At 37.8% G+C, this 15,709-nt stretch overlaps 1 protein-coding gene across 1 annotated transcript in view; it reads left to right on the top strand.

The window, feature by feature from the left end:
• The window catches only part of LOC137037757 (potassium voltage-gated channel subfamily KQT member 4), a 72,704-nt gene extending 57,887 nt beyond the window's left edge, over positions 1-14,817 (top strand). The window contains exons 10-14 of the mRNA XM_067412005.1: positions 2,154-2,380; positions 4,819-4,918; positions 9,994-10,125; positions 10,212-10,350; positions 11,191-14,817. Coding sequence (XP_067268106.1) covers positions 2,154-2,380; positions 4,819-4,918; positions 9,994-10,125; positions 10,212-10,350; positions 11,191-11,394 — 802 coding nt within the window. The 3' untranslated portion in view covers positions 11,395-14,817. The remainder of the gene's footprint in view (positions 1-2,153; positions 2,381-4,818; positions 4,919-9,993; positions 10,126-10,211; positions 10,351-11,190) is intronic.
• The last annotated feature ends 892 nt before the right edge of the window (positions 14,818-15,709 follow it).

The raw sequence follows: 15,709 nt of genomic DNA, 5'->3' as shown, positions 1-15,709 counted from the left end.
TCACTGAGATGCTATAGATATAGATGTACACACTCAGTCACCATTATTTAGTCTAAAACGCAATTGCCCTCATGTTTTGCTGCAGGACAGCAATTGCGAGTAAATTTTCTGTCATCTTTGCAGGACTGTGCAATGAAGATTGATTTTTAAAAAGTCTTTAAGGAGTTATAACCCATAAACCAAGCCAGTTTTTGAAAATCAGACAAAGTGACAAAGGTACAAGATTGTGTACTTAACGGCTTTAGTGAGAGAAAGAATATAAAATTTCTCATGTACAAATGTTGATTATATATGTCACTGGTCCTACTCGCACCCGCTCCCAGCAGGACTAGAACTGGGGTCTCTGGAATGCTAACAAGGACTCTAAATACCGCAGCCTCTTGAGGACAGGGGAGTGAGGTTTACATGCACAGCTCTTACTGACCTACGTCCGTAACACTCACCCCCCTAAACCTCACTCCTATCCGGGTCATGGCACCAAATGTAACCAGTCCTACGATCTGGGTCACGGCACCAAAAATAACCACTCGTACCTGCCCCACTCTGAGCGGGATTTAAACCCTGGTTGCCAGGATGGGAGGCAGGCGTGTAAGTAGGAGTAGGACACGGGCATGTTAACAAGGACTCTAACACGCACAGCTCTTACTGGTTTATGTCCATTACACTCACTCCCATCTGGGTTCTGGCACCAAATGTAACCACTCCTACCTGCCCCGCTCCGAGCAGGATTCGAACTTAGGTTGCCGGCACGGCGTATTAACAAGGACTCTAAAGACCACAGCCGCTAGCGCACCTCTTGAGGACAGGGGTGTGAGGTTTATACGCACAGCTCTTACTGGCCTATGTCCGTTACACTCACCCCCCTAAACCTCACTCCCATCCGGGTCACGGCACAAATGTAACCAGTCCTACTCACTCCGTTCCGAGCAGGATTCGAACCCGGGTCTCCAGCATCGGAGCCGGGCGTGCTAACAATGATGCTAAAGACTGCAGCCGTTGGTGTCAGTCGTCAGTTTTCAAAAAGCTCAGTTTTCACAGAACAAAAATGCTGTCTCAGTGTGGATGGAGAGAAAAAGATGCATTTTCAAACGAAAACGTATTAGTGTGGACAAGGCCTTAATCTGTGAGAGGCTGATCAGAGAACAGAGTATACTGTATATCTCTGCTGAATGCTCACAGATGAGGCCTGCATGTGCTCACAGGGCAAAGATAAACCATGCAATGGGGTGTTACTAAAACCTCAATCAATTTTCATCATGGTTTATTCTGATATGCATGTCAGTTTTACTTTAAGGTTATTCTTCAGAGGCTTAATCAGTTACGGCATGTTGTTGCATTTGAATGCAGGAATATCGAGAATTCTTGGGTCAGAGCTATTAAACGCTATTAAAAGCTATTTTGTAGGGGAGGTATGCATGTACAAGTCATGTTTAGACTGAGATCTTCATATCTTTTAGTGTGTTTCAGCATGTATTAGCATGCTAAAAGTAATCGGATGTAGATTGGGTTACAAAATTATAAAGTGTGCATGAGGTTTGTGACCTCTACGTGCATGATTGAAACAGTATTTCAATGATGACTGCAATTAGGACTGTAGAGAATTTTACTTTGTGGCACGTTGAATTAAGTTAAGTGGATTTTATTTGATTACACACATTGTTTTGGCAAAAATAATTACTTTAGCACGCATGTGCGTGGTTCCATGGATTCAGAGAGTGCTCTTGCATTTCTACGGTTGCTCCTTTTGATGGCACGCTACAGATTAATACACTGTCACGCCCCATTCGGTTTAAGAAATTAAGCCCAGTATCTACTAATGCTTTTTTAACTATTTAAATATTAATCCAAATGTCTATGCAATTATGTGATGCTCACACAGGGCATCATATGTCTTTGACTAACCATTTTCCTTCTTTGTGGTGTCATGTAAATTAAACTACCCACCTGTAGATAGATCGATGTATGTTTCTTAACTCTTTTGTCTGTTTGTCTCTGTCCTCTTACATAAGCAAACACAGTCTCTGAAACAATTTTACATTATGGAACATGTAGGAAAAAGTCTTATATAGAAAATCAAGGCAGTGCTAATGAGGAGATTGATTAATTTCCTTGTTTGTCACCAACTCAGATCATTCCTCTAATTCTCTCGCCAGTGGGAAGATGGGCTTCCGTGACCGCATTAGGATGAACAATTCACGCTCCTCTCAGGCTATCCGGGGCAAGGCTTCTCCGTTGCCCCCAGGTAATGTGCGGTGCTCGCCCAGCACGGAGAACGTTCCAGAAGCCACCAGCCCCGGCAAGGTCCAGAAAAGCTGGAGCTTCAATGATCGGACTCGATTCCGTACCTCTCTCCGCCTAAAACCACGGCCCGCTGCAGATGGTAGATATCTCAGTCGAAATGTTTACCTTTATACAGACGCATATATATGTACATAAACTGCTGTTCAAAAGTTTGGGGTTGGTAAGATTTTTTTTAAAGAGTTAGTCCACCCAAAAATGAAAATTCTGTCATTAATTACTCAGCCTCATGTCGTTCCAAACCTGTAAGACTTTCGTTCATCTTCAGAAGACATATGAAGATATTTTTAAAGGTGCCCTCGATTGTTGGTGCCTTCGATTGACAAGATGTAATATAAGTCCTAGGTGTCCCCTGAATGTGTCTGTGAAGTTTCAGCTCAAAATACCCCATAGATTTTTTTTTATAAATTTTTTTAACTGCCTATTTTGGGGCATCATTAACTATGCGCTGATTTTTTCAGCACGGCCACTTTATGTTCGTCATGCATGCTGTATGCATGCTTCGAATTATGTGAGTAAAGTATTTATTTACATTTGATTCTGAATGATTTTGAGGCTATGCGCCGTGGCTAACGGCTAATGCTACACTGTTGGAGAGATTTATAAAGAATGAAGTTGTGTTTATGAATTATACAGACTGCAAGTGTTTAATAATGAAAATAACAACAGTCTTGTCTCCGTGAATACAGTAAGAAACTATGGTAACTTTAACCACATTAACAGTACATTAGCAACATGCTAACGAAACATTTAGAAAGACAATTTACAAATATCAGTAAAAATATCATGATATCATGGATCATGTCAGTTATTATTGCTCCATCTGCCATTTTTCACTGTTGTTCTTGCTTGCTTACCTTGTCTGTGCACAGATCCAGCCGTTAATACAGCCTTTCCTTGTCTAATGCGTCGAATGGGCTGGCATTATGCAAATATTGGGGTCATACATATTAATGATCCCGACTGTTACGTAACAGTCGGTGTTATGTTGAGATCCGAGTGTTTTCCGGAAGTCTTTTAAACAAATGAGATTTACATAAGAAGGAGGAAGCAATGGGGTTTGAAACTCAATGTATATCTTTTCCATGTACTGAACTCTTGTTATTTAACTATGCCGAGGTAAATTCAAATTCTGATTCTAGGGAACCTTTAATGAAATCTGAGAGCTTTCTGTTCCTCCATAGACAGCTATATAACTACCACTTTGAAACGTCAAAAAGATCATAAACTAATCCGTATGAATAGAGTAGTTTAGTCTAAATTTTCTGAAGTGACTCGATCGCTTTATATGATGAATAGATAAAATTTAGGCCTTTATTCACATGTAAACATTGATCACCGAATATAAACAGAAGCTCAACCGAACCTGCTTGATGCGCGAGAACAAACCTCATTGGTTCTTCCTGAAGCTCAAATATACTGCCTAACACATAAGAATGAACCTCATTGGTTTTCGCACCTCAAGCAAGCATGATTGAGCTTCTGTTTACCACAACTGATATGTGAGTTTATGAATGTTTACATGTGAATAAAAGCCTAAATTCAATCTGTTCATCATATAAAGCGATCGAGTCCCTTCAGAAAATTTGGACTAAACCGCTCAATTCATATGGATTCATTTTACGATCACTTTATGAACCTTTTGAAGATTCAGAGTGGTAGTTGCGTAGCTGTCAATGGAGGGACAGAAAGCTCTCAGATTTAATTAAAAATATCATCATTTGAGTTCCGAAGATGAACAAAAGGCTTACAGGTTTGGAACGACATGAGGGTGAGTAAATGATGACAGAATTTTAATTTTTGGGTGAACTAAACCTTCTTTTATGCTCACCAAGGCTATATTTATGGACCCTTTTCACAGACTGTCATGATGCATTTCCACCAGAGTTATCAACATCACAAATCTAGTAAAGTTTTTCATATTCTCATTTTTAAAAAAATTGGATATTCATTTGTAATGCTATACTTTGTGTTATTGGCAGTAAATTACAAAAAACAAATTAACACTGATGCGTGAGTGTTTCTAATGTTGCCTTTAAGTCAAGTCGGAATGATCGTATTTACGAATTGAACGCACATAAATACGAGTGGAAAGTTCGGAGACATGGCGGAATACCACAATACTATTAGGTATTTAGCAGTCACATTGTCAGGATTTTTATTTACAACAAAAAACAGCCTGCACAAAATATAATAGCATTATAATATACTGTAGCAATATAGTAATGATAAAGTTAACAGTGGCTTAATAAATTAATTAAAACCATAAAGCATAAAAAATAATAAATGCCATAATAAAAAAAATCTAAAATATAATTTTTTAGTATTCTTTGATGAACCGAAAGTTCAAAAGAACAAAAAATAATTTTTTAGTAACATTCTAAATGTTTTTACTGACACTTTTGATCAAGCGAATGCATCCTTTCATAATAAAACTTAAAAAAAAAAAAAACTTTGCCCCAAAACCATTGAACGGTAGTGTACATTTTCCTCCTCTCATTACTGATTGATCTCTCATAGTGGAGGGAGTAGGAGAAGAGCACACAGAGGACAAATCTTACTGTGACGTCGCCATGGAGGATGTGATTCCAGCAGTGAAGACCCTAATTCGAGCCGTTAGGTGAGTCTGGAGTTGAATACACCACCACACGGCTCTACAGACTGCTATAGTTCACTTAAAGACCAAGTACTCTCAGATAATGTCACCATGCATGCCGTTCAGTTTGAATGAACGGTTGGTCTTTTGCAAAAGGGACCTCAGTATAAAATCTGCTCCGTCAGCCATGACCTTTTCACGGTGCAATTACATCAGTTGACCGTTATGGAGACAAAGCGGGGTTAGACTCATAGAGGGCAGGGCAACCTTCAGTTGTGGTTCCTACTTCTTGCTTAAACAAGCAGAAAGTAATACAAGATGTTCTAAAAATATTGTCAAGTTCTTACTGAGAAGCTGATTGGTCAGTGCAGCATGAGCAACCTTGTTCAGTCAGTAAGGGATGTGAATTGGGTGATTCTTCAAATAGGGGACATTCACTAGGATGATTTTAATTAAAAATAGCTTAAAAAATCTAAAAATAAACAATCATTCTGGTTTGAAAAGTTAGAATAAAATAGCTTTTTGACTATTTTTTTTACATTTTAAGAGTATTATTATAATATATATATATATATATATATATATATATATATATATATATATTATATTATATTATAATATATATATGTATGTATATTATATTTGCCTATTAAAATACCTTTTAGAGTTGTTTACATGAAATGAAATTAAAGTTGCGATTGTCTTTTCTCCCCCATTGTGAGCTATATGTGAAACGCTTCTCGCACAAGAAAAAATGCGGGATGGGGATGTGTTTGCTGGATTAAAAACAACCCAAGTTGGGTTGAAAATGGACAAACCCAATGGTTGGGTTAAATGTTTGCCCAACCAGAGAGGTAGTTTTATTTAACTCAACTATTGTTTATAAATTTGCAATTTATTGCTTGCTTAAAATGAACCCAAAATATGTTGGAAATGAACATTTATTGATGTTTAATAAATGAACATTTATTAAAAAGTTGAAATGAATAATAAATAGTAAACATTTATGCTTATCTATAAATGTTCACATTTTGATAATTATTGTTGCCTCCAGTAATTGTGTCATTTTTAATTTCCAACCTATTTTGGGTTCATTTTAAGTCAGCCATATGGTCATTTTTAAACAATAGTTGGGTTAAATAAAACATTTTCATCCCAATTTGGGTAGCTTTTAACCCAGCATTTTTTATGGTGCACTGTTGCCTAATAATAATATTTCACATTTTCATATTTAAATAATTTCTGCATTCAATTTGTCCTGTAGCTCGGATAGTAAAGCATGGCGCCAGAAACAGCAATTGCACTGAATGCAATGCAAGTCACTTTGGATAAAACCACCAAATGCATAAATGTACATGTCAACAGTAAAAATGTCATGTCATCAGCATCACAAACATAGTCACACATTATGTCAAAATAGTTAACGGCTGATTGAGGCCATGATCAGATCTTTTTAGCATAATACAAACAAAATTTGAAGAAGTTTAATTTTTCAGGATTTCAAGAAAACTGAGAAGAATGCATCTATTTGAAGAATCACCCATATGTAGATGTGCATGAAAGTAAATGTTTTGCACCTTGCACATATTGCACCTGTGAATGTCACCCGTACTGAGAACACTCTTATCATCAAGCCTTCATCCTGACCAGTACAGCATGGATGATTGGGTCACATTGGCTGAACAGATTCTCAAGGCAGAGCTCCAGGTGTGTACATACTCACAGGTGCATCATTTCCTGTTATCTGGGCGAGAAGATTCTGTGTTTTACATAAGAGCCCCTCGATAAGATTGATGTCCTTAAGGAACAGGCAAATTTTAGCTTCACCACAATGCTGAGGTTTCACTTTTGTGGAAGGCCCACAGTTTATCAGTGTTCTGCTGTGTAGGGTGTGCTATTCAGGCTTAGGACAGAACAATCTGCTCTAAAAAAACTGATTTCCCTCAAATAAACCCTGCACAGTTTAAAATATAATAATTATTATTATTTTATTTTATTTTTCTCCTGGTTCTGGAAGCTCACACCTTGCAAAGCTTTTAAAGGACTGCTCTGAACTAGGTCTGCTCAATCACTAAAAACATTTTCTATTCTCAAAACATTTCTTTTGAAGATTCCTGCATGTTTGGATGTTCTTTTGCATTAATCCCTACCTCGGATAACGTATGATATTTGTTCATGCAGCTATTCTTAGAGATTCCATCTCAAATGCATCTGTGGACCGGGGTATTCTAAAGCTGACCATATAATGATGATACACCCATACTGTGTGCTGCCATCGAGGGAGCGAGTCAGCATTTTAAGGAAACCCTTGGAGGATGGAAATAAATGGGATTTCTTTTTTTTCCTTTGCCTCTCCTTCTCTTTTTCCTTACCCTCTCTTTTATCCACACCTGAGACCCGCCCTGACAAAATATGCAGCTACCTGCTAAATTAAAATACGGGAAAAAAATACATACAGACAGCAAAAAGCCTAAACTCTAGAGTCATCAAGAAACTTGTTTGTTCTGTGGGGGAGCTTGACGTGTGCTGTGGACCAGCTGCGGGCTTCTTCTGAGCTCCGACTGAAATTGCACCATCACCCGGGCAGAGATGCACAGCTCAACATTTGCTGTTGCACACGCAAGCTGTTCCTGCAAAACAATAGCTCTTTTTTAAAAATTAAATAAAAAAATAAAGTCCTCCTCAGTGTGTAGAATTTAGCTGCACGAGTAAAATTGTCCAAGCTCGGTTCCCCCCTGCTGGTTGATAATGAATCTAAAGTTGTATTCTGAGAGTGGATACGCATTACAAATGAACTGCCTCTATACTAAAGACAGGATATCCTCTTTGCTGTGATGGAGTTTGAGTGGACATGTTTGCACATGTTCAGTTTTCTGTTGAGCCAGCAGGGCTGATGACTGCACTGAGGCAATGATAAGAGGGATCAATGGCGATTTAGAGAGGGTTAACCTGTCTCTGAATAACAACTGAGGGAAAAACACTTTGGGTGAAAAATGAAGCACTGTGGCGGTCAAGGGCATCTCCGCTCATGCTCGAGTGGATACAGTGATGTCTAGTGTATTTTCAGCTGGTATCCTGCTTATAAAAAACTGTGTCAAAGATTCGCTGAGGTGTCTGAATAAGACCAAAATTGATTATATCTGTTGCATAAATGTTTCTGACTGGGTTTTTAGAGATTTTCCCTATCACATGCAATGTGACGCCAGGCAAGTGTTTTTTGCTAGTTTCAGCCCAACACAGTTATAATTTTTACGTCCAGCGCCACGTTGTTTAATTGCAAATGCACTCACGCCCATCTGTTCGCCCATGGGCGCCTGGTCTGAAAACAAGGTGTGTTCAGGCGCATTGTTGGCGTGTTGCTAATTTGAGGCCACTGACCAACAAAAACCTGGTTTAAAGTCAATGCCGCAGTATTTTTTGTTGTTGTTGTTATTTAAAGGGTCCATTAGTAATATGCGCCTATAGGCGGGTGCACAACTCGCATACAATCTTGCTTGTTACACACACAGGGACGCGCAGCAGCTCACAAACATATTAAATATTAAATATAAAAGGATTACAGTGTAAAAGATCATTATTGTGTGCATAAAGATATAATGGATAGTAATTGCATGTATCAGAATTGCCTATTTGCAGTATTGACGAATGAAATTGGCTAATTATTTGACCAATCGTGGCAATACACACATGTATTTAAACTGACTCATCAGGTTGAGCGTGTCTATATTCTGCAATGTAAATAGCGAATACGCCATGGTGCAAGTGTTACCTGGCTTTTAAAGGGAATGGGAGATTGATTGGTTTACTGCACTCTGATTGGTTTACTGCACGTTAGGCCAAAACACACCCATGACTCATTAAGAGACTAGGTGCAACCCTTTTAGACCATGCGCTTAGTGCACCGACCTTTTTTCCGTCGTTAAACTAGCAAAAGTGGATTCGGACATGCCCTGAGTGCATCTGCACCATGACCATGCGCTTCTTACCATGCCCTTAGATTGTTAAAATAGGAGGAAGAATAAAAGGTTCTAAATAGAATCTTGAAGGGTTCTGTTTTGTATTTTAGAATTTCAGTGACTTTTCAAAGAGTATAACTGTGCAAAAGAGTGTAAAAAGACTTATATTTTTATGCATGTCCTCTGTAGGGACATCGCAGCTTGTGTTTTGGCCTTTTGCTGAGAAACTAGAGGTGAACATGGTAAAAAAAATATAAAAATATTTTGAAATATGAGATGTACCTTAGAAATAGCTTTTAAAGGAAAATATATATATTAAAAAAACCCTCTCTATTTTTTGTTTTACAAGTTGCCTCAAAAACACAATTAGAGAGTATATATCAGATTGGGAATACTCATTTTAAAATTGTGTAATAAAACAGGAAATAAATGATATATAAACGAAAAAATATCCATTTTGTTATTATGATAGGTGATATTTCTTAAAAACACTTTAATAAATAAATTAATTAATTAAATTAAATAAATTACTACTTAATGCAATTGCTCCTATGCATATGAAAATTAGTTTTTTTTATTTTAAACCTGAGATTTTTATGATATCAGAGTTTCAAAGAAAATTAGCTTGAAGTGAGGTGAAAAAAAGCATAATTTGGAAATTTGTGGGGGACAAATGCAACATTTTTCCGAATGTTTTTTCTTCATTTTTCAAATAATTGTTTACTGCAGCTTAAATACATCAGTGCATAAATCTAGTTTTTAACATTGTCATTTGTCTTATGCTTACGCTACAGTATAATGACATGGGGGGAAAAATCCCTTTTCCCTGGTTAGAGGTTACATCACACAATAGATAATGCCCACGCTTTCCTTCTCCGTAACGAGAGAGTCATCGTCAGAATAATTACCAGCCGTGAAGAGAGGGATGAGCTGCGCTGGCTGTTCATGAGTCACTCATGCAATTGATAAGGCTCCTTTCTGTAATTAATCTTGTTACACTTATTAATCTTGTGATTCGTTTCACAGCTGTTTGCTTTTGTTTGCAGTATTCCTGTTTTATCTTTCCTGTCATGGAGGCTTCTGCGTCGTTCTGCCTACATTCTGGGTCATTCTAACGTGCTTCTGTGTTTCATGTGAATGTAGGATTCTGAAATTCCTGGTGGCCAAGAGGAAGTTTAAAGAAACCCTGCGGCCATATGATGTGAAAGATGTGATTGAGCAGTATTCAGCAGGACACCTCGATATGCTGGGCAGAATCAAAAGCCTGCAGATGAGGTGTGATCAGCCAACTCTCATCATTCCCACAAACAGCTTTTAATCTTGACACGAAAACATTTCCTAATGAGTGTTTTTCTTTACAGGGTGGATCAGATCATAGGCCGTGGATCCATTCCATCAGATAAAAAGGTGAGGCCTGAAAAAGGAGAGAAAACTCCTCCTGAACTGGATCAGATGGATGAATTGAGCATGATGGGACGAGTGATGAAAGTGGAGAAACAGGTAACCTATCTATCTTTTGAATGAAGCCTCTTATCTTGATAGCATTTTATATTTTTCTGAATATTACTGCTTTTACTTTATTTTTATTTTTTTAATTTTTTTATTATTTTATTTAAAATTTATTTCTGTAATGGCAAACCTGAATTTTCACCAGTCTTCAGTGTCATGTGATCTTTCAGAAATCTTTCTAATATGCTGAAGAAACATTTCTTCTTATTATCAGCATTGTTAAAGTATTATCAATAATTTCAGTAAAACATTTGCAATGGGTAAGGCTGTTTTAGGCAGTTTTTGTTGTATTTACACCGTTCTGACCAGCAGGTGTCACCAGCGTGTGGTGTTTCAAACGATTCGAAACAGTGAATCATTTTGCTATGCAACTGGTTCAATTGGTTCAAAGCTTTGAAAAGCTTCATTTCTCCCATCACTATCTTGCGCACTAATTTGCAGACTTCTGCGGCACAACAGCTTATAAATGAATGCTTTAACGGCTGATTTTATGTTTAAGTCCTTATGACAGCATGCTGCTTGCCATCTTGTTATTGTTTTTTTGTGCATACAAGCCAGTTGGTGACCGTGATCAGTTCACCCTCAAATCTGATATTGTCCACATTTTAAAAAACAATGTGAACAGCCAAACAAAAACACAATCAGATCTGAGCAATAAATCAGAATTGAGCACTATGGCTTGCAGTGTGAAGTGTTTTCTTCCTTGTCTGTAGCCCATCGCGGTTTCGAAAACTGCTGATATACAATAATATTCCAGACTCATTATTAAATCATCATAAAAAAGCATTAGATCTTGTTATAAGTTGACCACAATCCCTTTTCCCTCCTCAGGTGCAGTCCATCGAAAACAAGCTGGACCTGCTACTAAACTTCTACTCCCAGTGCCTGAAAAAGGGCTCGTCCCACTTCACCCTGTCGTCCCTGCTGGAGCCGGACTTGACCTCTGACTACCACAGTCCGACCGATCAACGTGACCTGTTCCCGTCTGCAAACACGCTTAATATCTCCCACTCAGACAGTGGCAACATGGAATGACCCCCAGAGACCCAGCCAGCAGCAGACAAATCATCCAAAGTCTAAATACCTCCCTACACTAATCTAGCACAGTTCCTCTAAACAACTGCTGTATCCTTGCATGGGTTCATCCTTTGCACAGTGGATGGTGGCTTCTGGCCTACTTTTCTAGACTACGCCTTGCAAACTATGCTCTTATATTTCACAATGTCCGCAGTGTTTTTATTTCAACGTGCCTGTAGAATCTTTCTTCTTTTTATTTCAACTGATTCAGGAAAGTTTTAGAGAAACATCCTCACGTGGTGAACACATTATTGAGGTCCTGTGTTGAACATTTGGACTCGATGGCAGAGTTTTAGCTGAGACCATCGCTTTTTATCAGTCTTCCAAAATAGGAGGGGACGAATCACTTGACTGCTCCTTTTACCTTTTTTCATTGATGGTGTTTCTTTTTGGAAGTCTTTGTGCCAATATTGTTTCTTGGTTTTGTTGAGTTTTTGATAATCAATAGGCCCCCAGAGCAGTTCTATTTTTCTCTCTGTCTTTTTTTCTAAGAAATCAGGGCATTGTGAACTGAACTTGATTTTCGGACTCTCTTTCTCGGCCTTAAACTTTGGCCTGATGCAATAGACTCCTTGTGCCACAATGAATGTACTGCATCCAGTACTCTTCCTTTATTTATCATTGACATATCCTTGGAGAAAACGGCATCACAGATTGCTGTAAAGAACAGCATGATGGACCGAAGGACAGTATTTCCACCAAAGCATCATCTCCTGTCATTTTTATCTTGCATGGTTTCTCTTGGCATTTCAGGAAGGAAGGATCTTCAAAATGTGAGGCCTTCAGGCCCCCTCTCTTCTTCTGCGACAGCACCCTGGCACTGCATCATTTCTCAGAAGCCCACCATGCAAAAAAAAGCCAAGAACATCAAATAAATAAAAATATTCTTTGATTAAATAGCCAGCATTAAAGTGCATGTTAATAGTTTGAATAGTTCAGGCAAGTTTAGTTATAGAGGCTGATCTTATTGCCTTCTCTCTGATCCTCAGCCTCTCTGCCTTGCAGCCCATCTCCTCATTCTGCATGTGCATCAGTTCAATAAGTGGGTCAAAAGAAGTCTGTCTTCTCCCCAAATATGACTCTCGATTAGTTGAGATTTAAAGGGATAATTCACTCAAAAATTAAAGAGGATCTATTATGCATTTTCAAATTTCTGTAATGGAATTTCAAAATTTCTGTGTAATGTTGCTGTTTGAGCATGAAAAATGTCTCTCAGGTTCCCAGAATCTGTCTGTGAAGCTTCAGCTCAAAATCCCCCACAGATCATTTATTATAGCTTGTCAAATTTGCCCCTATTTGCGTGTGAGCAAAAACACGCAGTTTTTGTGTGTGTCCCTTTAAATGCAAATGAGCTGCTGCTCCCGCCCCCTTTCCAGAAGAGGGCGGAGCTTTAACAGCTCAACAACAACAAAGCTGGAGAATCTCACGCAGACAAAATGACGATGGTGTTCAGCCTTACATTGTTCAAACCGGAGTCGACACTGATGGAGAGACTCAGGAAGAAGTTACAACTTTTAGAATGAAACTGGACGTTTCTAAATGGTTAGTGGATAAATTTATGTAGTTGCTGTGGAGTTGATTCAACTCATCCACTAGCATGTTCCATCATGTTAATCTTTTGTTCAAATCCAGCGTTGAATTGATCCTCGTTTGTGAAGCAATTTGGCGTAAAATGACGTAACTCTTCCTCTTCTCTAAAGCAGCCCAACATGGCCTCGTCCCCTTTGTTGCGGGTTCTTGGGGGCGTGGTTTATGTAAATTTTAGGGTATGTGATGTCACTAACCTGGGAAGAAGTTTGTTGTAGTCCCTACCAACCATTAGTCCTTAAACAGAGAAGTCTTTAAAAGAAAATATCGTAACTTTGCAGATGTTGTTTATGATCAAACAGCAACATTACACACTAACTAAAGTTAAAAAAGTGAAATCATAATCAACCACCCCTTAAATAAGCACCATGTCAGTCCAAAGGGAGTTATTCTCTATATCACTGCGCACTGAACTCCCTGAAACGCCTCCATTGTAGTCTTGAGTTTCCTTCCGGGAACGAACATGTCACAATATTCCTCATTTAAATCATTCCCGGCCAAGGCATATGGAAAATAAAGGGGCGGGGCTTGATTGAGTGAGTTAGTAGTGTGCTGAAACTCACCGTTTTGGTAAGTGGCGTGACGTTTCCCAAACAAGCTTGAAGCAGTTGACCAATCACAACACACTGGTCCAGCCGACCAATCAGAGCACATTGTGCTTTTTTAGAAGGAGGGGCTTCATGGAGACAGTAGCTAAACAGAGCGTTACTGACAGACTGAGAAGAGAGGAGTTGCAACAATGTCAAATATGGGAAAAATAATGTTTTTTTTAACATTCAAGCATGAAAACATATTCTAGCCCCAAAATAAAAATCAAGGCATAATAGGTCCTCTTTAGAGTTCTGTCAGTTTTGTTGCTCTAATTTTCTTCTGTGGAACACAATTGATATTTCTCAGTGATCCATACAATGAAAGTCATGGACCCTATTAAAGCCATACACATTTGAAACAACATGAGGGTGAGAAAATTATGTCAGAATTGTCTTTTTTTTTTGGGTGAACAATCCCTTTAAGGCTATGATCTTTCACCATATTATGACCTCACATCACCCCATAGAGAACAATAGGTCAAAGGTCCTTCTGGCACGATGAAACACTTATCATGCATTATTTTTCTCGTCTGATCATTCGATCAGTGTCGTCTCACACGTGACCTTAACCTCAGCCATGTACAGACTCGCCACTATTTTGAAGAATTGAGTAAACTGGGAGAAGTCATTGAGATGAGCATTGATGCATGATCTTGACATTAGTATCTATGCATGCAGTTATGGGACAGGATCTAGCTTTATATGACATGCAGTTCAGGTAACAGACAGCATGGAGGGGGTTGTAGGGAATACAGCACTCCTCTGCCTTACTGACATAGCTAGAGCACACTGACCATGTGTTTACGGTACAACGGTGGACCTAAGAGATTGTTTAGGCCACTTGTCATAGCATTAATTCATCATTCTAATGGACAGAACTGGAGTTCACAATTTAAGCAGAATTTTCTACATTTACTTTTGTCTTGCATCTTCACAGATTCAAATATATGCTTTTTTTTTCATATCTCATCCTCCTTTATCCACATTTGTTTATACTGGAATGTATTTGAAGAAGAAGAAGAAAAAAAAAACACTTGTTTTCAGTAGTTCTTGTTTCCTACACACTTTCTCTAACTTTTCTGTCCCTTTAAACAGAACACTGAACCTTTCAGGCATTAAGTACTACTTTTTTTCTCATTGACATGATTGGTAACTGCTAATGTGAGAGGTAACTTGATCTATAACATGTATGTTTAACTCTGACGTGATTGTAAAAAATGAATAAATCCAGATTTTGTTTATGAAAAACAGGTGTAACAGATCCCTATAAATAATTTACAGTTATTTAATGCTCTTTTATATATATTTTGATCATTTTTTTTTTTTTTTGTGTGTTTGTGAGAGTGTTTTATCTTTAAATATGGACCGTACTATCAAACTGGAATAAACTTAACTATAACTGTAAATACACTACAAAAAGTTTGGGGTTGATACAAAGTTTTAATGTTTTTGAAATAAGTCTCTTCTGCTCACCAATACTGCATTTATTTGATCAAAAATACAGCAAAACAACAGTAATGTTGTAAAATATTATTATATTTTAGCATGACTGTTTTCTGTTTTAATATATTTTAAAATGTAATTTATTCCTGTGATCAAATCTGAATTTTCAGCATCATTACTCCAGTCTTCAGTGTCACATGATCCTTCAGAAATCATTCTTATATGATGATTTGCTGCTCAAGAAATATTTCTGATTATTATCAATATTAAAAACAGTTCAAAAGACCAGCATTTATTTGAAATAGAGAATTTCTGCAACAATATAAAAGTCTTTGCATAAGTAGCCTATAATTAAGACTGCGCTTATATGGTATGGTAACATAAAATATATTATAATTATGATTATAACAATGAATAGGGTCTAATGCTAATGATCACCCATATGCAAGTCTGCAAGGGTTTAGGTGTGTCAATAAAATCTACTAAAAAAAAGTACAGTCGCCACCAAAAAGTATTTGGGCTGTCATTTTATTACGAAACTAAATATCAAACTAAGCTTATAAGCTTATGGCTTATAAAACAATAAGTGCAATGTTCAAGAATTAGACAAAAAAATTCAAACATCATTTGTTTGATGCCATTTAAAGGGTTCA

Source organism: Chanodichthys erythropterus, chromosome 15 (assembly GCF_024489055.1).
Source record: "Chanodichthys erythropterus isolate Z2021 chromosome 15, ASM2448905v1, whole genome shotgun sequence".
Lineage (NCBI taxonomy): Eukaryota > Metazoa > Chordata > Actinopteri > Cypriniformes > Xenocyprididae > Chanodichthys > Chanodichthys erythropterus.
This window is presented reverse-complemented; position numbering and strand designations above follow the sequence as displayed.